At 41.0% G+C, this 24,446-nt stretch overlaps 1 protein-coding gene and 2 pseudogenes across 1 annotated transcript in view; 1 reads left to right on the top strand and 2 right to left on the bottom strand.

The window, feature by feature from the left end:
• Positions 1-23,987, bottom strand: part of EXD1 (exonuclease 3'-5' domain containing 1) — a 32,207-nt gene extending 8,220 nt beyond the window's left edge. The window contains exons 1-8 of the mRNA XM_023757600.1: positions 23,802-23,987; positions 16,690-16,758; positions 12,637-12,694; positions 11,915-12,039; positions 5,948-6,006; positions 5,421-5,507; positions 1,253-1,357; positions 1,090-1,170 (exon numbers count right to left, since the gene is read on the bottom strand). Coding sequence (XP_023613368.1) covers positions 1,090-1,170; positions 1,253-1,357; positions 5,421-5,507; positions 5,948-6,006; positions 11,915-12,039; positions 12,637-12,694; positions 16,690-16,758; positions 23,802-23,934 — 717 coding nt within the window. The 5' untranslated portion in view covers positions 23,935-23,987. The remainder of the gene's footprint in view (positions 1-1,089; positions 1,171-1,252; positions 1,358-5,420; positions 5,508-5,947; positions 6,007-11,914; positions 12,040-12,636; positions 12,695-16,689; positions 16,759-23,801) is intronic.
• On the top strand, positions 17,698-18,145 carry LOC102440613 (annotated as a pseudogene).
• Positions 20,897-20,992, bottom strand: LOC111826902 (annotated as a pseudogene).
• Positions 23,988-24,446: the final 459 nt, after the last annotated feature.

Consider the following 24,446-nt stretch of genomic DNA (forward strand, 5'->3'; position numbering starts at 1 on the left):
TTATTACACACAATCAAGAAGCCTAATGGCTTCAAGGGAACAATGAGCAATTCTCTTATGTTTTGGAATAAACAAAAAAGCAATCTCTATAGAGTGAAAGATCCTGAAAGAAGGCCCAAAAGAACATGTAAATGAGCAGATACATACAGGGCAAACTGAATCACACACAAAAAAACACAAAAAATTAAAATTTTAGAAATTTGTTAAAAATTGGCCAACTCAATAGTTTAACCCCTCTCCAAAGGCTCTAGGTCTTATATATTCAATATTTCACTTTCACTGGCATAAACCTAGAAGAACCTAAGAAAGCATAATGAAAACTAATGGTTTTCCTGCTCTCACAGCCAAACCAGCTCTAAGAGATAGTATTGTCTAAGAATTTCTCATTTATCTAGGGTTCTTAGAGCAGAGAAAAATCATATATCTTTAGGCTATGTTGTGCCAAAACAGGCTTTTTCACATATCTAGGACGACCTGAGTCCCTGAGCTAGATGCCAACTAGCCACTCGCCTTAACTGGTACATATGTGGTAAAGGCAGAGGTGTGATTGTTCACCTCATACTAACGGTCTCATCTCAGACTTCTGAATGACCCCCAAATTGTTTGTTTCTGAATATTATTTACTAGAGTTCAGAACAAGTTCTGGAGCAAAATGAGGGGAAAATACTAAATACTTTTTAAAAAAATATATATATATATTATTTATTTTTTTTACAGAGAGGAAGAGAGAGGGATAGAGAGTTAGAAACATCAATCAGCTGCTTCCTGCACGCCTTCTACTGGGGAGGTGCCTGCAACGAAGGTACATGACCTTGACCAGGATCGAACCTGGGACCCTTCAGTCCACAGGCCAACGCTCTATCCACTGAGCCAAACCAGTTAGAGCAATACTAAATACTTTTAAGTAACTTTTCTGCAGTGATTTTATAGTTCACCAAATGATCCCACACATTGTACAAACGTCTTACATGAGAAATGAACAGGAATGGGGCACAGACACATAAAGACTTTCAACAACTCATCAGACAAGGCCTATTTTCTACAGGAGCTACATACAGTAGATTAAATCCAATGTTTCCCTGCATGTACCTGTGTGTCAAAGACATTATTCAGCAAAATTCCATACTGATGAGAGAGGCAATCAGAAAGCCAACGACAATCATGGATAACCTAAGGCATCAGAAGACAGAGACAGAGTAATTAGAACCTGGCTACTAGTTTTATTACCAGAGGAATCAGCTTACACATTCACCTTCAAAATTTTCTTGTCTTCTAATACCATCTGCAGTCCATTGTTGAAAGCACGATTTCCCAGAAGGAAAATGTCAAATAAATAGACACGGCTGTTTGTGGCCACCTACAATAAATCATGCAGTCACACATGTTATAGAATAAGGAAGAACTAGGGAAAGGGATCTGAAGATCAAGAAAGACATGTGATAAAATATTTAACATCCTCACTTTTAAAGTAAACTATAGGCATTCAATATTCTTAGAGAAAAATGGGTTTACATTGATCCTACATAAAAAAAAATAAAAAAGGAGGAAACCAAGATGGCGGCATAGGTAAACACTTGAAATTGCTGCCTTGCACAACCACTTCAAAAATACAACTAAAAGACAAAACGAACATCATCCAGAACCACAGGAAGGCTGGTTGAGTGGAAATTCTACAACTAGAAGGAAAGAGAAAAGCACACTGAGACTCAGAGGAGGTACGGAAGTAAAGTGCAGAGGTACGGAGGAGCACGTGGAAAGGGCTGGCAACTGATGCCAGGCAGCTGTTGTCTTTTTCAATCAGGAGGGAGTCTCAAGCTCCAAACTGCTCTGAACTCCAGTTCCGGGTGAGTCTCTGGGGACCCAGACTCATTCAGGGAGAAACTGAACTGTCTGGCATCGGGCAGAACTCGAGGGCGGCTTTCTCTCAGAGGTGCTTGCAGCAATTACCTCGGGACACTGAGACCCAGGGCCTCTTAGGGCAGGACTGAGGATCAGCCATAGCTGCTTGCTCCGCCCTGTTGATTCCCTGAGACCCCGCCCCACCCAGCTGTGTGCAGAGGCTTTTGCATATGAATGGCCTGGCCCTTTGCAATCTAAAATTACCTAACAAACTGCAGCTGGGTCAGAGAGACCCAGAACATCCAAAAGAAGGCCCAAGGCCCCACAGCAGCTTGCATTGCTTCACAGCTGGGCCTCATCTGGGCACCTCCAAATCCCAAACAAAGAAGAGGAATCTGCATATCTCTCCATAGCTCCTGCTGGGTAGCCTCAGGCAGAGGCTAAATTAGCACCTCCTTAGAGATTCAAGAGCCAGTGTACCCAGTGGTCAGAGTGGGACCATCCAGATTACAACTCCTCAGATCCAGAAGGGACACACTCCGGGGGCAGACTCAGTGAGCACCAAAGCCCCACTGAAGCAAGTCTTGCCCCAGAAGGGTGTCTCCAACACAGAAGTTCTCCCACCATAGACACAGCTGATTCTCATAGCCAATTGGCCTGGAGGTCAATTCCTCCCAGTGATACCAACAACAATCAAGGCTTAACTACAACAAGACTGTGCACACAGCCCACAAAGGGGTGCACCAAGAGTGTCCACCTCAGGTAATTGGGCCCTATAGGACACCTAGCACAGAAAACCACTCTATCAACACAGGAAAGCAGCCAAAATGTGGAGACAAAGAAACAGGTCACAAATGACAGAAATGGAAGAAAGCAAACTACTGGATATAGAGTTCAAAATCACGGTTATAAGGTTTTTCAAGAATTTTCTAGAAACTACTGATAAATTTAGTGAGACCCTCAAGAAATCTAGTGAGACCCTCGAGGATATGAAAAAGGACCAACTAGAAATTAAGCATACACTGACTGAAATAAAGAATATTATACAGAGATCCAACAGCTGACTAGAGGATTGCAAGAATCAAGTCAAAGATTTGAAATACAAAGGAGCAGAAAACACCCAACCAGAAAAGCAAAAAGAAAAAAGAATCCAAAAATACGAAGATAGTGTAAGGAGCCTCTGGGACAACTTCAAGCGTACCAACATCCGAATTATTGGGGTGCCAGAAGAAGAGAAAGAGCAAGATATTGAAAATCTATTTGAAGAAATAATGACAGAAAACTTCCCCTACCTGGTGAAAGAAATAGACTTCCAAGTCCAGGAAGTGCAGAGGACCTCAAACAAAAGGAATCCAAAGAGGACCACACCAAGACACATCATAATTAAAATGCCAAGAGCAAAAGACAAAGAGAGAATCTTAAAAGCAGCAAATGAAAAACAGTTAGTTAACTACAAGGGAGTACCCATTCGACTGTCAGCTGATTTCTCAAAGGAAACTATGCAGGCCAGAAGGGAATGGCAAGAAATATTCAAAGTGATGAATGCCAAGAACCTACAACCAAGATTACTTTACCCAGCAAAGCTATCATTCAGAATTGAAGGTCAGGTAAAGAGCTTCACAGATAAGAAAAAGCTAAAGGAGTTCATCACCACCAAACCAATATTATATGAAATGCTGAAAGGTAGTCTTTAAGAAGAGGAAGAAGAAGAAAAAGGTAAAGATAAAAATTATGAACAACAAATACATATCTATCAACAGTGAATCTAAAAATCAAGTGAATAAATAATCTGATGAACATATAAACTGGTGAATATAATAGAATCAGGGGCATAGAAAGGGAGTGGACTGACTATTCTTGGGGGGGAAAGGGGTGTGGGGGATGCGGGAAGAGACTGGACAAAAATTGTGCATCTATGGATGAGGACAGTGGGGGGGGGTGAGAACTGGGTGGAGGGGAGCTATGGGGGGAAAAAAAGGAACAACTATAATAATCTGAACAATAAAGATTTAATTAAGAGGAAAACAAACAAACAAAAAAAGAAAGTACTAAATAACAACAACAACAACAAAAAGGAAAGTACCAAATAGGTCCTGGCCAGATAACTCAGTTAGTTAGAGTGTCATCCCAAACACCAAGGTTGTGGGTTCAATCTCCAGTCAGGGCACATACAAGAATCAACCAATGAATGCATAAATAAGTGAAACAACAAATCTCTCTCTCTCTCTTTCTTTCCTCTCTCTGTCCAAAATCAATAAATAAAAACAAGAAAGAAGGGTATAAATACAGATGTAACAGGAGAATTAAAAAAGAACCCAACTATGCTGATGATCTGGAAAAAAAAAGAAAGAAAGAAAAATAGCCCTCGCTGGTTAGGCTCAATGGATAGAGCATCGGACTGCAGACTGAAGGGTCCTGGGTTCGATTCCGGTCAAGGGCACATGCCCAGGTTGTGGGCTCGATCCCCAGTAGGGGTCGTGCAAAAGGCAGCCAATCAATAATTCTCTCTCATCATTGATGTTTCTATCTCTCTCTCCCTCTCCCTTCCTCTCTGAAATAAAAAAAATGTATGTTTTAAAATAAAGAAATTTGCATTTGTGCTGCTAACTCAAACCTAGTCACCTAAAAACTAAGGTTTGCCATGAAAGTGCATGAAATAAGAGAGGCAATCTAATCCTTGTGCAAAACTGGGCTTGATATCTCCATTTCTTTCCCTTTGAGAAGATGAATACTTCAGTGAGAGAAGGTCAAGAGGGCAGACTGCCAATCCTAATAAAATATCTTTTCAGTAGCTGGAGGTAGGACTCTACTCAAAGGATAGAAGACATTGTTTGGGTATTCAGCCCCTTAAATGCTGATGCTGCTGAGTGTGATCCAAAGGTGGCTACCCAACCTCCAGCTATGCAAACCTCATTACAAAGTTCTTTGGATATAGTAGGGACCCTCACCTGACATCTCTCAGGTCCAGTAAAATAAAAATGATGTGGTAGAAACCTGCTGTGGAAAGCTAGCAAACAAAAGGAAACATGAGAAACTCTTCATAGAGCTAAGGCAAGAGAATAGAGCTGGGAAAGACCTCAAGCATAATCTGTAAGTCAGCAAGCTATAATCATAAAAGCATAATATGTTAATTAGACCAGACAGTTGAACGACCTTCCAGACGTCATTCCGGACGTCCTTCTGGACGAAGCCACTGCCGTGGGGGCCAAGGCAGAGGCGGTTAGGGGCGATCAGGCAGGCAGGCAAGCAGTTAGGGGCGATCAGGCAGGCAGGTAGGCCAGTGGTTAGAAGCCAGCAGTTCCGGATTGCAAGAGGGTGCAGGCCGGGCTGAGGGACTCCCCGCCCCCTGCACAAATTTCATGCACTGGGCCCCTAGTAATGATTATAAAAGTGAATCTATAAAGAGACAGAAGCTCTTTTCTTTTGAAAAGAATAAACTGAGTAGTAAGAGAATGAAAGACATTGCAAACAAGTTCTAGTACAGTGACACTTGGGTGATACAACGAAGACAATTAATATAAACTTCCAAGTGAATTTATAATTATTTCCAAAATAAAAAGTTTTTTATAACTATGTTTTACCTGAAGCCAACATAGTTTCCCATGACGACACACATTAGCTCCTTCTGCAGCCACACTCAAAACACTTTGCTTCTTGATGTGGAGCATCTGGTAAAAAAAGAAGAAAGTAGAATGCTCCAGGGAGTTAATTTTGCAATTATAACATCATGAATGACAGAAGTAAAATAGCTAGCAGTGAACAAAGTGGATCATATTTTTTAAACTCATAAAATCTAACTGATCCAAAACAGGTGTCTGCTACACACACACACACACACACACACACATACACACACACCATCACTGATTATATACAATTATTTGTTTATTTCCTTACACTAAATGTAAAATTTCCAGCTTCTTGAGGGCTGGGAATTGATGACTGTTTTACCCCACACCTCGGAACAGTGCCTGGCATGTAGCAGGCACTCAGATATTTTGTTGAATTATTAGAGAAAACATCAATGATCTTATAAGAGAAAAATTTGTGAGACACAGACATGATACCCATATGGAGACAAAACTGGGAATGATTGAAGGCAACTTACTGCAGCACCAAACTTCTGCTGGAACTGATCAATGACTGTGTATGTCACCTCTTCTTCCTCTACAGGGAAATGATGGCATTAGATATATTTATCTTTCTTGGAAATAGAATAGCTCTCCCACTAATTTTAGCCATATTAATAGAATCCTACTCTATTGCAACTCAAATGTTTAATGATATTTCAATATCACGTGCATCAGCCCATCACACAGTGAACACTATTAGCATCCTGTTTATCAACTGAGAATAAACAAAAGCCTCACTAGTGATAATCTTATGAATTGGACAATTTAGTCATTTCTTGTAATAACCCAGTAATGTTTCCCTCCTCATAGGTTTATGTCTTAAATACTTCAAGACACACACTTTTTAAAAGCATGTTCAAAATAAAAAAATATCAGTTTAAATAAATTAGTCCTGGAGATGGGCCAATGTCCACACTTCTGGGATTCTCTGAGTTCTGAAAGTTAATTACTTTTTAATTATGTAATTTAAAAAATTATTGGGGCCAAAACCGGTTTGGCTCAGTGGATAGAGCGTCGGCCTGCGGACTGAAAGGTCCCGGGTTCGATTCCGGTCAGGGGCATGTACCTGGGTTGCGGGCACATCCCCCGTGGGAGATGTGCAGGAGGCAGCTGGTCGATGTTTCTCTCCCATCGATGTTTCTGACTATCTATCTCTCTCCCTTCCTCTCTGTAAAAATTCAATAAAATATATTTAAAAAAAAAATATTGGGATAGCCCAGCCAGTGTGGCTCAGTGGTTGAGTGTCGACTTATGAACCAGGAGGTCAGGGTTGAATTCCTGGTCAGTGCACATGCCCGGGTTGTAGGCTCCATCCCCAGTAGGGGGCGTGCAGGAGGCAGCCAATCAATGATTCTCTCGTCATTGATGTTTCTATCTCTCTCTCCCTCTCCCTTCCTCCCTGAAATCAATAAAAATATATTTTAAAAATGTTTAAAAGATTATAGATATAGTATAACATATAATTCTTCATCTCTCAACCTCAGAATCTTTGGAGTGGCATAGGATACAATCCATGCACCTCTTTCTTTTTTCTATCCATACTCACTCTCTTGGTGACTTATCTCACCTAATCTCAAGGCTTTACATATCATTATAGGCTAACTCTTAAATATGTACCTCCATCTCAGACCTTTCTCCTCATCTCTAGACTTACATTAAAACTTAGGTTAACAGAAACTAAACTCTTAATTATCTTCCCCAAACCTTTTCCATCCAGTCTTTCCCATCTCAGTTTAAGCAACACCATACTTCATGATACTCAGGCCCAAACCCCTGATATCATCCTTGATTCCTCTCTTTCTCTCACATCCATATCTGATTTACCAGTAAATCGTGTATGCTTCACCTCAACATACACCCAGAATTCCACCACTTCTTACCAATCATACTGCCACCACTAGCATCCAAGTTTCACCATACTCACTTGTTGTAAAATTATTTCAATAGCCTCCTAAGGGGTATTCATGCTTTCACCCTTGTCCATATATATTTATATGCTAAGTGTCCCTTCCACCGACCAACCTGTCGCTATGATGTGCACTGACCACCAGAGGGAATGCTCAATGCAGGAGCTGCCGAGCTGCAGTGACTTGGCAGCAGCGGTCTCGGGGATGCACCTTGAAACAGAGAGGAGGGAGCCGATTCTCACAGGGCACACGATTTCACCTCAGCGTGGTATGTGTTGCTGGGCACTGTCGCCCAAATCGGGGACTGACACTGATTGTCTTTATCTGCTGACACAGCACTTGCAGAGGCTCTGACTCGGCTCTCAGGGAGCAAAAGTGGTCCTCAGGGGATGCCAGAGAGCTGGTTTCAGCCTGATCTCCACAGGCCAGGCTGAGGAACCCCACCAGCTGGAGGAACTCTGCTCACACCGCAGACATTGGGGGAGGGGGCGTGTCCAGCCCATCTCGCCCAGTCCAACCCTGCTGGCCCCCTTCTAATTAATTTACTTGCAATGTGCACTAATCCGTGCACCAGGACACTAGTCTTTCTATAAGCATTTAGACCAGCGGTTCTCAACCTGTGGGCCGCGACCCCTTTGGGGGTTGAACAACCCTTTCACAGAGGTCGCCTAAGACCATCGTAAAACACATATATAATTACATATTGTTTTTGTGATTAATCACTATGCTTTAATTATGTTCAATCTGTAACAATGAAAATACATCCTGTATATCAGATATTTACATTACGATTCATAACAGTAGCAAAATTACTGTTATGAAGTAGCAACGAAAATAATTTTATGGTTAGGGGTCACCACAACATGAGAAACTGTATTAAAGGGTAGCGGCATTAGGAAGGTTGAGAACCACTGATTTAGACTGATCTTGTTCAAAGAGAGGTCAGATCATGTTACTTTTCTGCTCAAAACTCTCCAATAGGGCCCTTCTAGTGTGGCTCAGTGGTTAAGCTTCGAGCTATGAACCAGAAGGTCATGGTTTGATTCCTGGTCAGGACACATGTCCAGGATGCGGGCTCAATCCTCAGTGTGAGGCATGCAGGAGGCAGCCAACCAATAATTATCTCTCATTATTGATGTTTCTATCTCTCTTGCCCTCTCCCTTCATCTCTGAAATCAATAAAAATATACATTTTTTACAAAAACGTAAACCACACAAAATAACCTCTCCAATGGAAAATAAAAACTTTAAGACAGTAACAACAGTATAAAAATATGAAATACTTAGGGATAATTATGGCTAAAGATATGTAAGACATGCTGAAGACTACAAAACATTGCTAAGAAATAAAGATCTAAATAAATGGAAAAATATACTAGGTTAATAGATTGGAATATTCAATATTGTTAAGATGCCAATATTCCCCAATCTAGCAATTCAATGCAATCCCAATAAAAATTCCAGCAGGGTTGTTTTTTGAGTGTGGTGGTTCTTTCTTTGGTAGAAATTAACAAGCTGATTCTAAAGTTCATAGGGAAATGCAAAAGACATAAAATAGCCAAAACAACTTTGAAAAAAGAACTAACACCACCTCATTTCAAGAATAAATCAATAGTAAACAAAACAGTCTATTATTGGTGTAAAGATAGAAAATTAAATCAATGTAACAAAATTGAGTGTCGAGAAATAAACTTACACATTTATAGGCAACTGATATTTGACAAAGGTACAAAGTAATTAAGTGGAGAATATAGTCTTTTCAACAAAGTTATACATATGCAAAAAAGAACTTTGATCCATACCTCACATCTTATATAAAAATTAACTGAAAATGAATCATAGATCTAAATGTAAACCTAAAACTATGAAACATCAAGGAGAAAACATGTGACTTTGAGTTGCGATAAAATTTTTTAGATATAACATCAAAAGCATAACCCATAAAAGAAAATATGGAAAAATTGTAGTTCATCAAAATTTTTAGTCTCTTTGAAAGATACTTTAAGAGAATGAAAAGCCAAACCATAGACTTAGAGGAAATACTTGCAAAGCATTTATCTGAGAAAAGACTTGTATTCAGAATTTACAAAGAACTCCTAACATCTCTATATATAAAGAAGTAATATGCAAATGAGGTCAAGACTCCTTCATGGTCCGACCAGCTCTGGAGGAGCAGCCGGGCTCCACCCAAGCCTGAATGATCAACACAGAGGGTGCAGCGCAGCTGGGGGCAGACCCCCAGCGGACACACACACACACACACACACACACACACACGGGGCACCTGCTCCGAGCCTCCAACGTGGCTGGGGGAAGGCCCCCAGCAGACACACAGACACACAGACACACTGGGCGCCTGCTCCCAACCTCAGATACAGTGGGGCAAGGCCCCCAGCAGACACACACACACACACACACACACACACACACAGGGCACCTGCTCTAAGCCTCCATGGCCAGACTGCAGCTTAGGCCCACTCCCCCTGGGGGCTCCTGGACTGTGAGAGGGGGCAGGCTGGGCTGAGGGACCCCCCCCCCAGTGCATGAATTTCGTGCACCGGGCCTCTAGTTGAATAATAAAATCCTATATAATAAAAGGCTAATATGCAAATAGACTGAACGTTAGAACAACAGGAACAACCAAAGAACTGAACAACTGGTTGCTATGATGTGTGCTGACCACCAGGGGATGTGTGTGGAACATGGCGGGCGTTGGCCGCAACGGGATAGTGGAGCAGGTGAGTGGGGGCGCCAGACCAAGGTGGGGCACCGGTCACTGTCATTGGGGCAAGCCTCTGGTGGTTACTGAAAGTTCTTTGCTCCTGCACACCACGGGCCCGCCCAGTGCTCACACATGCCGCTGGCGCTGGCCCCACTCACACTTGCAGCTAGTGTGGGTGCTTGGCACCAGTCCCGATCACTCGGCGCCATCAGCGGGTTCAAGCAGTGGCTGCCTGACCGCCCCTGAGGGCTTCTCCACCTCCCCCTGCTCCTGAGGGGCGATCAGGGCAGCAGCCGCCACTCGCACCTGCTGATGGCACTGGCCCAGCTCGCACCTGCTGCTGGTGCCGGCCCCAATTGCTCCGCGCCATCAGTGGGTGTGAGCGGGGCTGGTGACATCAGCGTGTGGGAGTGGTGGGCTGCCGGCAAACAAGGGACCAGGGGCCATGGCGGGAGGGGCCAGGCAGAGACCTGCCCCTGTGCCCACTGCAGCCTCGCAGCCCACAGTTCCTTTCAAGGTGCATGAATTCGTGCACTGGGCCCCTAGTACTTCAATAAGAAGATGAGCAAAAGATATAAACATATCTGAAAATATATGAATATATTTTACCAAAGATATTTAATGGCAAATAAGCACATTAAAAGATCCTCTACAACCTTACTCATTAGATAAAGCCAAGAAATCCTCCAGTGGCTTCTCTTCTCACTTCTGAGTACAGGTCCCTTCAGTAACCTACAACTTCCTCCATGATCCACTGACCCCACTTCATCTCCTACTACTCTCCTTGCTCCAGCTAAACTGATCTCTTTGCTGTTATGTCAAGATCCTGCCATGTTTCTTTCTCAGGGTCTTTGTATTTGTTCTTTATTCTGCCTAAAAAATATTTCCCATAGATATCTATACAGCTCCATCCCTCACCTCCTCCAGGCCATTACTCAAATGTCACCATTTCGATAAGGTCTGTCCTGGACACCCTAAATTATAAAACCACCCTCTTCACAGACTTCTACTTTTTTTTAAAATATATTTTTATTGATCTCAGAGATGAAGAGGGGAAGAGAGAGAGAGATAGAAACATCAGTGATGAAAGATAAACATTGATCTGCTGCCTCCTGCATGCTCCACACTGAGGACTAAGCCTGCAACCCGGGCATATGCCCTAACCAGAAATCGAATCATGACCTCATGGTTCATAGGTCGATGCTCAACCACTGAGCCACACTGGCTGGGCCAGACTTCTATTCTTTCTTCTGTTTTTTCTCTCTATAGCATTTGGCACTGGCATACTATATATTAAACTATTTATTTTAATTATTTAGTGTCTATTTCCTCCACCAGAGCTCAAAGAGGTAACAGTATATCCAATGTCTGAATATAGTGTGCACTCAAATATTAAATAAACAACTGAATCATGATATTTTATCTTAATTCAGGACCAAGAAGCAATGGCTTAGCTGAGCATTCCATATGGAACCCTGACTTAGGGTTATGCCAACTCTGAAGAGTGCTGAACCACAATAAAGAAAGCCCAGCCCTGGCCAATTTTGCTAAGTGTTTAGAGCGTCGGCCCTGGGACCAAAAGGTCTTAGGTTTGATTCCTGGTCAAGGGCATGTACCTGGGTTGCAGGTTTGATCCCTGACCCTGGTCTGGGCATGTTCAGGGGGCAATCAATCCATGTGTCTCTCTCACAGCAGTGTTTTTCCCTCTCTTTCTCTCTTTTCCCTTCCTCCACTCTCTCTAAAAAATCAATGGAAAAAATATTCTTGGGGGAGGATTAACAAAAAAACAAACAAATAGAAAGCCCACTACTCACCTGATGGGCTGTACTTGAGGTCATTCAGAAGAGAGGTGGTTGGTGCCTCAGAGGCAGGAGGAGGCTCACATATATTTAAGTCTTCATCTTTCATTTCATCCAACCTGGTTCTTTCTGTATTTAGACTATACTTACAAAAAACAATACTCAGGTGAACTATTCTTTGTTGCTAATGCCATACATAGATTTTGCCACACATCAATGATAAGAACTCTAGATCTCCATTTCATAGAGGACCTCATTCATCCACTGCTTACACTCATTTGAATATGCCGTCTAAAGATGGAAGAAGCCCTAGCCAGCATGCTCAGTGGTTAGAGCATCAGCCCAGGCACCGGAGGGTTGCCTGTTCTATTCTCAATCAAGGGCATGTACCTGGGTCACAGGTCCCATCCCCGCCCCTGGATGGGGTGTGTGTAGGAGGCAACCAATCAATGTGACACATCGATGTTCCTCTCTCTTTCTCTCTCTTCCTCTCCCCCTCCCCCCTCCCTTCCACTCTCTCTCTTAAAAAAAAAAATCAATGGAAAAAATATCCTCACTCCTTACATGAGGATTTAAAAAAAAAAAAAGATTTGAAAGATAATAAAATACAGATGGAAGAAAATATCCATCTATTTTTTCTCATTTCTATTACCCAACTACTGAATTAGAGTCAAGGCATTCTACTCTAATGTGTACATTTGGGTAACATAATAATTAAGAAAAATACTCTATCATACCTAACAGAGGATGCTTTTTCTCCCACTGTACCTTGTTCCACTTCATCCAGTAGTTCCACTGTAAAAGAAACAAATGGCTTCCAACAGTTTCCAATCTAAAAGCAATTAACACCCCCATCTGCCCCTGTCCACAGCTTGTCCATGTACCACAAACAATAATTGGAAATGAAATATTAGTCCCCAGAGGCCTTTATATGCTAGTAATAGAGTAGAAAAGACTATACAAAGTACTGATGACTCCTAATATTTTTATTTTTCAATTATAGTTGACATTCAATATTATATTAGTTTCAGATGTACAGTATAGTGGTTAGACATTTATATCTTATGAAGTGTTTACCTTAAGTCTAGTACCCACCTGGCACCATACATAATCCCATATAATAAAAGGCTAATATGCAAATTGTCCCCTTGGGAGTTTGACCGACCAGGAGGAGTTCGACCGACCGGGAGTTTGACCACCCGCTATGACGTGCACTGACCACCAGGGGGCAGTGCGCAATGAAGGAAGGCCCCGGCTGGCAGCCAGCAGCCGGCAGCCAGGGGAAGGAAGGCCCTGATCGGCCCTGATCACTGGCCAGGCCTAGGGACCCTACCTGTGCACAAATTTCATGCACCGGGCCTCTAGTTATTACAATATTATTGACTATATTTTCTATGCTGTAATTTACATCCCCATGACTATTTTGTAACTGCCAATCTATACTTCTTAATCTTTTCACAATTTTTTTCACCCAGTCCCCGAACTCCTACCCCATCAGGCAACCATCAGTTGGTTCTCTGAATTTGTTTCTGTTGTTGCAAATGGTAAGATTTTATTCTTTCTTATAGCCAAGTAATATTCCATTGTATATATATGTACCACATCTTCTTTATCCAAATGTCTATTGATGGACACTTAGGTTGTAAAGACTCCTAATACTATGTCCCTTTGTAGCTTTCTTGGCCCTTCAGCAGGATTAGGAAACTCTCTACATGTTCTGTTTACCTTTTTTGTCCCAGGGCACCTCTGTGGTCATACAGATTGGTTCTAGAAATATCTTTTCTTTTCTGTTCATTTCAATTCCAATGCATCTTTCTTCATACTATGTACTGTTATGGGGTTTTTTTTATAAAATCACTTAAAAATCTATCCCTTTCAAACTCTCACAAGCTAGTACATTAATATTTCAGTGACATGAAAAGTAATAAAAGCTAGATTCAAAATCACAAAAGATATATGAGAGAAAACATTCCATGAGATTCTGAAACCGTTTATTTTTAACCTAGCAGTGTAGGAACGTAGGGAAATGTTATATATCGACTCTAAGATGTACATTTTAAACAGCTCTGAAATTGGATATGACTCACAATTGAAAGCCTTTATTTTTTTCTTAGGGTGGGAAAGTAATAGTGAACCTTACAATTAATGGCATCTTAGATTCAATTGTATGTATTAGTTACTTTTCAGGGAAAAAGGCTCTCAAGGGCCACTATCAAATGTCTCTTTCCCCTAAACTACCTGGAAGTGTGGAGTCTGGGTCAGAGAAAGTGAAATTCACTAAAAACACTGAAATCAATTATTATCCTTCATCATGACAATTTCTATTCAAGGTGCTTTTCAGGGAGACCCCTCCATGTCTGATTGAGCCACAGGACAAAGGAGAAGGCCAGCTTTTGCATCTAAAAGTTATGAACAAAGACTAAGTCCTGAGAAAGAATTTAGGAGGAGATGAAATCCATGTGTACAGATCACAAAGCTGATCAGTGGTTAGTATTCTCCTGTGAGGAGATGGTAGTAGTGATTCCTTCACTTCCCTTTATAAACCCATCCATAGCCTAGCTTTGTGCCAGATCAGAGCTGTGCTTCTCTTCAAAGGCTAATACTTAAAACACACTTAAGAAGCCCAGCCAGTGTGGCTCAGTGGTTGAGCATTGACCTATGAACCAGGAGATCACAGTTTGATTCCCAGTCAGGGCACATGCCCAGGTTGTGGGTTTGGTCTCCAGTGTAGGGCAGTCAATCAATGATTCTCTCTCATCATCAATGTTTCTATTTCTCCCTTACTCTCTGAAATCAAAAGAATATTTTCAGAAACCCAGATGGGACCAGCCCCCCCTACTGTCCTAGCCAGTTTGTCTCAGTGGTTACAGCATGGGCCCTTAGACTGAAAGGTTGTGGGCTCAATTCCAGTGAAGGGCACATATAGGAGGCAACCAATTGATGTGTCTCTCTCACATTGATGTTTCTCTCTGTCCTTATCCCTCCCTTCCACTCTCTCTAAAATTCAATGGGAAAAATATCCTTGGGTGAGGATTAACCAAAAAAAAAAAAAAAAGAGAAAAGAAAGAATCCCACTACTGCCACCACCATCACTGAGATTATAAAAAGATGGTCAAGGGACAGAGTTTTAGAGTTTTACAGTAGCATACTCAGTGACAAAGGACAGTTAGATAGCTGGCTAGAAGTGGATCTGGATTGGCAGTCATTAATTTCTCTCCCTAAATTCTACTTCTCTCACAAAACAAAGTAAACTTTCAAGCAGCAATAATTTCTTGTTTACAGAAGTCCTTTCCTTTACTCATATTTGCCCCAATGGTAAGAAATGCAGAGCTCTATGCAGTCCCAGATCTCAGACTCCACCACCTTCTCTTCCCTGCACTGATCTTTATTCCTCCTTGGAGGGATTTCTGCTTTTGAGTTCTTAAAAGCAAAAACAGTTCTTTCTCCCAGCCCTTTTCTTAGTCCATATGGTTTCTTTGAAACACACTGACCAGATGAGCTTCTATACTATTTCAGGCAAACAATTGGACCTACTCTTGCTAAATGGCTTTTGTTGGCAGAAATAAAGAACCGAGCTGCTTCCTGAGATTCCAAAACCCAAAAAGCTCTGATAAAAAATTTTTTCCTGTGATTCTTTTGGCAGCAAAACCTAAACTGACATACTACTTATAGTCCTATTTTATTCCACTTAGTATGCTTAGCCACCCATTTCTCTGTAGAAATGTGTTTTATTATAGAGTGCTGCCTAGATCTGCTTGAGGTGTTATGTAATACTAGTGGCTGGGTGCACAAAATTCGTGCATGAAGGGGGGCGGGGGGTGTCCCTCAGCCTGGCCTGCACCCTCTCCAATCTGGGATCCCTCTCCCAATCCGGGACCGCTGGCTCCTAACCACTCACCTGCCTGCCTGCCTGATCACCCCTAACCACTCTGCCTGCCAGCTGGCTCACCCCCAACTGTCCCCCCTGCTGGTCTGATCACCCCCAACTGCCCTCCCCTCCTGGCCTTGATCACTCCTAACTGCCTCTGCCTCAACCCTGCCACCATAGCTTTGTCCAGAAGGTCTCCCGGTCTAATTAGCATATTACCCTTTTATTAGTATAGATGAACAGTATATACTCTGTGTTAGGTTTTTCCAAATGTCCAGTACAATTCTGGATTCTGAAAAATTTGGCCCCAAGGTTTCAGATAAGAGCTTGTGAATGTACTGTGAACCTGTAGTGTTAAACTCGCTTGCTGAGCAAGACAATTCTTTTCTTTCTTTCTTTTTTTAAAATATATTTTATTGATATTTTACAGAGAGGAAGGGAGAGGGATAGAGAGTTAGAAACATCAATGAGAGAGAAACATCGATCAGCTGCCTCCTGCACACTCCCCACTGGGGATGTGCCCGCAACCAAGGTACATGCCCTTGGCCAGAATCGAACCTGGGACCCTTCAGTCCGCAGGCCGACGCTCTATCCACTAAGCCAAACCGGTTAGGGCGACAATTCCTTTCTGTTCAGATTCCTAACTCTGCCTCTGGCTGAGTCTCTTGTAATGAGTACTAGCAATCCTCACATTGTAAAAACCAAGATGACTAAAATTCTCTAAGACTATTTTTGCTCATAATATCCATTGAAACAGTAAGGTAAGGATCAATTCTCAAATACTAACTTATTTAAGAGTTCATAAATGCAATATTAAAGGCAAGATAACAATCATTTTTTTTCAAATATTGGAATGAGGCAGTGCAGTGAGTTTACCCCTGCAAATCCCAATACCAGCATTCAAGGACAATGAAGCTCTCACCATTCACAATCTCATGCCCAAAAAACATCTTCACTCCTGGGACACTTCGACCAGTCTCCACATTCTTCACTGTTATAGAAAATAATTCAATTGGTTAATAAAAAAGAATGAGCCCTGAAACTATAAAAAAAGTATGATATCTCTCAAAAGTGCTCAATCTGAGTTTTATAAAAATTCCCAAGTTATTTTCCCCCAAAGAATGAAGAGTCAGTAACAAATTACAAAGCTATAGCCTTGAAACAAGGGGTGCCGAAACCAGTTTGGCTCAGTGGATAGAGCGTCGGCCTGCGGACTGAAGGGTCCCGGGCTCGATTCCGGTCAGGGGCATGTACCTGGGTTGCGGGCACATCCCAGTGGGAGATGTGCAGGAGGCAGCTGATCGATGTTTCTCTCCCATCGATGTTTCTAACTATCTATCTCTCTCCCTTCCTCTCTGTAAAAAATCAATAAAATATATTAAAAAAAAAAAGAACAAGGGAAACCCCAGAGAAACTAAAAGGGCAGTGGTAGTGCACTGAATTTAAACTTCTCCAAAAAAGCCCTGACTAGTAGCTCAGTTGGTTAGAGCATCATCCTGACACACCAAGGTTCTGGGTTCAATCTCCTGACAGGGCACATACAAGAATCAAACTGTGGAAGGCAAGATGGCGGGCTTGCAGTGAGCAGCTATCAAGGGATGAAAATAGGTATGCCTAGAAGCAAATTTTTTTAAAATTTTTTTTTATATATTTCTTTATTGATTTCAGAGAGGAAGGGAGAAGGAGAGAGAGATAGAAACATCAATGGTGAGAGAGAACCATTGATCGGCTGCCTCCTGCATGCCCCCTACTGGGGATCGAGCCTGCAACCCAGGCATGTGCCCTTGGCTGGAATCGAACCTGGGACCCTTCAGTGCGCAGGTTGACGTTCTATCCACTGAGCCAAGCCGGCCAGGGCTAGAAGCAAATTTTAAAAGTATTTTCTCTTCTAATCTTTTTCCATAGCACCTGATAAGCATCTCCATTCACCATGGCCGTATCAGCAGTGAAACAGGCAATATCAAGCAGAACTATCTTGAAATATTTATTTCCAATTTAAAATGGAGCTTTATATTGTGTTTGTCATAAATCCACATACTCTTCTCTTCCAGATGACTATAATTGCCAAGTAGAACTTGCTTTGACATCTGATGGCAGGATGATAGTTTGCTACCATCCTTTGTGGGTATTCCATATGAACACACCAAACCTATCTCTCAGCCAGATACTGTGCATATAACTATGAAGAAATACAGGATCATATACTAAAAACCAGATTAGAAGAAAAAGATAAACACTTTGAGCAAGGACCCATGATAGAACAACTTAACAAAATGTTCCTTACTACTAAGCACCATTGGTATCCTCATGGACAGTATCATACACATCATAAGAAACTGAATCCTCCAAAGCCCTTGTTTGAAAATCAAGACAGTTGATATTGAGGTTTTCAGTACTCAAAGAGAAATGCTGTCATGTGTCTCATTTGTCATTTGAGAAAATGTAATCAGGTATATTCACTACTATGTTGTTGTTGTTGTTTTTTAATATATTTTATTGATTTTTTACAGAGAGGAAGGGAGAGGGATAGAGAGTTAGAAACATCGATGAGAGGGAAACATCCATCAGCTGCCTCCTGCACACCCCCCACTGGGGATGTGCCCGCAACCAAGGTACATACCCTTGACTGGAATTGAACCTGAGACCCTCCAGTCCACAGGCCGATGCTCTATCCACTGAGCCAAACCGGTCAGGGCTATTCACTACTATGTTATACAGTAAAATAATAATGTCTTTTCATTAAAAAAAAATAATAATCAAACAATGAATGCATAAATACGTAGAACAAATTGATGTTTCTCTCTCCCCCTTCCTCTCTAAGAATCAATAATAAATAAAAACTTAAACTTCTATCAATAATATGCAGGGGCCTTTAGGGCTAAGAATTATATCTATTTACTATATTTCCATTGAATTTTAGTCCACCTAACTCCAGAAAAAATTTCAGGCAGCTATTTCTAGAGTCCACACTCTGTTTCATGCTACATGGTCAAAAATACTAATTGTCAGGAATAACAATCCACTTCCTGGCACAAATACAGGGCTCTTCTCCAAGCACATAAGGGAATTAGGAGTCAAGATCTCATGACTACAATATGGTGTTATTTTTCTAGATGAAAGTGCTCACAGCAGTCGTATATTTCCACATTTCTCAGCAATCCAAAATAATTGAGTTTCACCCCCATGATTCCACTGAATATATTTTTACTGAGGTCAAAGATCACCAGCTGCCTATTTCTCAAATCCAAAAAGAACGTTTACAGTATTAACATACTTGGCTCCCACACGTCCTTTGATACTATTCTCTCCTTTCTTCTTGGCTTTACAGGACACTCTTTGTTTAGTTCTTTCCTACTAGTTACCTAGAACTACCATCCTGAGCACCTATTCCATGCCAGGCACCATGCTAATTATTTGCCTACATTTAATTATCCAGTAACTTAATAAGACAGGCATTTCATTATCTCTATTATGGAGGAATCTAAGGCTCAGAAAGGTTGAATAATTTGCTTCAAGTCACACTGCTAGTAAAAGACAGAGTCAGAATTCAAACCCAGGTCTCAATGATTTTAATATGCACCTCATAACCAGTGTTGCACTGTCACCCTGGTTTGCCTCCAGTCTCCTTAGCTGCCTCTACCATCTCTGCCTGCACATTGATAGTCTCCAGGGTTATGTTCTTCATCCTTTTTCCTTCTTCTTGAATGATCACATCAACTTCCTAGCTGTAGCTGTCCTGACATGCATTATTTCTCCAATATGGACTATTTCTCTGAATTCCACTCACATTTTCAACTGACTAATAAGATACTTAAGATTTTCAAACTGAAATCATATCTTCTCCTAGTAACCAATAAACCTGCACCTCTTCCCATTTCTATCTACACTAATAAAAGAGAAAGATGTAAATTGACCACACTTTCGTGACGCCCACCAGCCAATCAGGAGTGAGTATACAAATTAACCCAACAAAGCTGGCCGGTTAATTTGCATACACAGGCACCGAGTAGCTGGGGGCGGGGTGGGACACTTGCATCATCGCCATGCCTTCCGCACCGCCCCCAGCCACTCTGGGCCTCTGGGCAGCGTGGGAAGGCGGAAAGGCAGCTCCGGCCAGAACAAAGGCAGAAAGGCAGCTTCGGGCTGGAGCGAAGGCGGAAAGGTGGCTCCTGTCGAAGCAAAGGCAGTACCGGCAGCCAGGGGAAGGAAGGCCCATTCTTGCACACATCTTCGTGCATCGGGCCTCTAGTCAATTAATAACTACTATACACCTAATTTTCTGAGTCATAAAAGTAGGAGTCATTTTCCATTCTCTTTACCTAATGATTACTCAGTTACTCATTCCATCTCCTAAGCATTTATAGAATCTGTCTTCTCTTCTCCATTCCTTCCCAAGCCCCATCATTTCTCCTGCATTGGGTCCCTTGATTGTCTGAATAGTTCCTGTCTATTCCCTTTGTGTGTAGTTTCTCCCTGACACACACTGGCTTTGTTCAAATAGTACATAAAAGCAGGAAACAAGTGTAAAGAAATATGTTCAATCTCTCTAGAAATATTTTAAAACATGCCAAAATGAAATTAACTTGTCCATAAAACTAGCAAAAATCAAGGAAAGATACACATGAGCATTTTTTTAAAAATCCAAAGCTAGATTATTTACTGTAATTTACTCACACATTACTAGAAGCAAAATAATACACAACCCTTTTGAAAAACTATTTGGAAATATACATAAAAAACATTTAAACTGCCCTAGCCGGTTTGGCTCAATGGATAGAGCAACAGCCTGCAGCCTAAAGGGTCCCAGGTTTGATTCCAGTCAAGGGCACATGTCTGCGTTGCGGGCTTGATCCCCAGTATGGGGCATGCAGGAGGCAACCGATCAATGATTCTCTCTCATCATTGATGTTTCCATCTCTCTCCCCCTCTCTGAAATCAATAAAAAAAAAACGCCACAAATATTTAAACTCTCCCCGGCCAGTGTGGCTCAATGGTTGAGCATTGACTTATGAACCAGGAGGTCATGGTTCCATTTCCGTTCAGGGTACATGACCAGGTTGTGGGCTCAATCCCCAGTGTGGGGTGTGCAGGAGGCAGCCAATCAATGATTCTTTCTCATCTTTTTTTTCTTTAATATGGAATGCTTCATGTTATCCTTGTGCAGGGCCATGCTAATTTTCTCTGTAGCGTTCCAAGTTTAGTATATGTGCTGCTGAAGCGAGCACTCTTTCTCCTCATTGATGTTTCTATCACTCTCTCCTCCGTTCCTCTCTGAAATCAATAAAAATATATACTTAAAAAAAAAACCATTTAAAATATCCATAATTTTCACCCAGTAATTTCACTTCTAGGACTATTCCTAAGAAAATGATTATGAAATATAATATTAAATTTTATTTTATAAAGTGTAATAATATATAAAATGTACAAATATAAAATTGTATTTTATAAGTAAAACTTATTATAATTTATAATTATAAAATATAACAAATATTTTGAAAGTTTTTAAGCTTTTTGCTTTAAAATATTTAGCCTTATTAAATGGAAATTTTAAAACATGAGAAAATGCTTGTTACAGTGTTAACTAAAAAATTGTATATGTGATATACAAGACTTATGTCACCTATATAAATCTGTTATTAAAGACTAGAAAAAAATATACCAAAATATGTCATCTGGACTGAAGGCTTATTGCACAAGCATGAGATATTTACTGATTGTTGTCTATTCAATGCCATTTATTCAGGCTAGAAACGTGCTCAATCTCCCTGCAGAGAGTGATGACCTACTGGGCTTCCAGGGCACCTCTTTAAGGGGGCTGATTCAGCTGGATAGAACACCAGTTTCCCCATCTTCCCTCTTCCTCCTATCTGTAACTCCATCAATTATTCTGAGATTTGAAGCCATGTGCTAAAAAGATGGCAGAGTAGAAAATGAAAAACCCTGGATCCTTGCCAACTTTGGGGAGTATGCCTGGGATGTCTACCTTCTTTAATATGAGAATAAACTCCTAATGTATTTAAGCCCCTGGAAACAAATCTGTTTCTAGCACCTGGTCATGGTTCCTAATAGCACAGCATTAAAAATTTCAAGCAACTAACTTGAAAACTTATATGCCTCCCACTTAAAAATCTTTCAGATTGTTCCTCATTGCTTTCAGAAGTGTCCAAATGCTATGACATGTAAGGTCCTTCTCATCTGTCTATGCCTATTTCTCACATCTTCATACTGAAATTTACTTAGGTTTTCCGAATGCACCAAATTTTCATGTCTCTATATGTTTGTACATACTGCAACTTCTGCTTAAAACAATAGTTCTCTCCATGTTCTCCATCATCTGCATCACCGGGAAACGTCAGAAATGCAAATTCTTGATCCCCACCCCAGACCTAAGAATTAGAAATTCTTGGAGGGGGGTCAAGCAATCTGTGTTTTAACAAGTCTCCCATGTGATCCTGATGCACAGATAAAGTTTGAGAACTACTGACTTAAAACAGCCTCCCTTTCTTCCCATCCAGTTAATTCCTATTCACCTGAATGAAGTTCTGCATCAATTCTGCCATTAGGGAAGCCTTCCCCACTGTACTAATCCTACCACGCTCAGATGGAAATTAGCTGAACCTTTGTGTTTCCATAGCATCTTGTCCCTCTATAAAAACGAATATAACACTACATTACTGTATATTTTTCTACTTGCTTATGTCTCCTTACCAGACTAAGTTTTTTGAGAATAGGGACTATGTCATTTTTATCTATATCCCTGGTACCTTACACAGTACCTGGTATATACAACTATCAATAAATGGTTACTGAATGAATTATTCCTAGCCCACAAAAGTCATAATGTGGCTTAACAATAAAACTAATCTCAAATGCCATTTATGTCTTTTTTTAAAAAAAAATCCTCACCTGAAGGTATTTTTCCATTGATTTTTAGGAAGAGTGGAAGAGAGAGGGAAAGATGGAAAGAACCATCCATGTGAGAGAAACACATTGATTGGTTGCCTCCTGCAGGAGCCCCGACCAGGGACTGGGCTGGGGACGAGCCTGCAACCAAGGTACATGCCATTGACCAGAATCACACCTGGGACCCTTTGGACCACAGGCCAACACTCTATCTACTGAGCAAACTGGCTGGGGCCATTTATGTATGTTTTAATTATGAACTTGAAATTTATCATGCCAGGAAAACAACTATCCTAGCAAGTCCATATTTTGGCTTAATTGAAAACTACATGTTAGGCCCAGCTGGTGTGGCTTAATGGTTGAGCATCACCATATGAACCAGGAAGTCAGGATTTGATTCCCTGTCAGGGCACATGCTCAGTAGGGGGTGTGCAGGAGGCAGCCAATCAATGTTTCTCACTATCCTTCTCCCTTCCTCTCTCTAAAATCAATTTTAAAAAATATTGTCGCTTCAAGGTGAACACATGGAGGAGCTAGGAGGATGGCACACCCAGAGAAGGCACGGAAACTCTGAGCCTCTTCCATTTGGCTGTTCCTGAGTTGTATCCTTTATAATAAACCAGAAATGCAGCTGGGAGAGATAGAAGTTATTTTATGACAGAGGATAATAGATAATCACTGAGGTTGCAGAGCAGGAGCACAAGACCTCTGGTCCCTCCTGGTATCTTTGAGCCTTTGCACTATTACTAAGCAGCCTATCTCTGACTTCTTTTTTTGCATGAGAAAAATAACTGCCTTTGTGACTTTGCCTGTTAAAGCCAAAAGCAATTCTATCTAATAGAGTAGTTATTTTAAATTTCAAGATGCATATGGAGAAAAATTAAAAGAACTACCCAATTTAAAAATATATTGAAATTTTCTACTATCATGTCAATAAAAGTAGAGAAGTGGGACAAGCTAGCATATGCAGCCATAATGCTGTTAGGGAAAATAGCATTCTAATCTTCCTCCTACCCTTTCCTAAAATAGGAATGATGCCTACTAATAATCCCAGTGGAGCCCAGTCATCACCCAAACTAAGCTATGAATTTCTTAAACAGCAGAAGATTATGAGAAATAAAAAGAGACCTTTCTTCAAGACAACAATCTTGTTAGGGTCCACATGCTGGAGCACTCCCTCAAAGATGCCACAAACCAATGTGAGTTTCACCCTTCTCCACAAAATCTGATTGAGGTAATGGTAGTCACTGCTGGGATCCATGCTTTTTTATTCCAAAAGCAGTCTTCAAGAAATCTTCTTTAAGTATCTAAGCACTTGAAAATAAAAGAGATTTATGATTTAAAAAATATGTTGGGGTGGGGGAGTGGGGTTATTTTTTCTTTCTCTATACCTGTAAGAGACAAGAAAAATAAAAATATAAGAGTAATTCAGTTTGTTTATCCTTTTAGAATGATAATGAGAAAAAGATCATTGTAAGCACCAACTCTAATTTATACATGGGGAAATGAAAACCATAGGACTTAAGGTAAGGTAGGCTTGATGACTTCATCTATAAAATGGGGTAATACCACATTTCCTTCCTTAGCTAAATGAATAAGCAGAATATTTAGAAACTTTTAATGGCAGGTACATATATCTTTTTAATATCAACCATAAAAACTAAAAGAACAAATGAAAAAAATTGACATTGGCAATACATTTGCAATACAAACTATTTACCCAGAAATGTCTCTAATCTATCCTCTTCCAGGTTAGTAACATTTCCAGAGTTT

This window comes from Myotis lucifugus, unplaced genomic scaffold, assembly GCF_000147115.1.
Source record: "Myotis lucifugus unplaced genomic scaffold, Myoluc2.0 scaffold_109, whole genome shotgun sequence".
Classification (NCBI taxonomy): Eukaryota; Metazoa; Chordata; class Mammalia; order Chiroptera; family Vespertilionidae; genus Myotis; species Myotis lucifugus.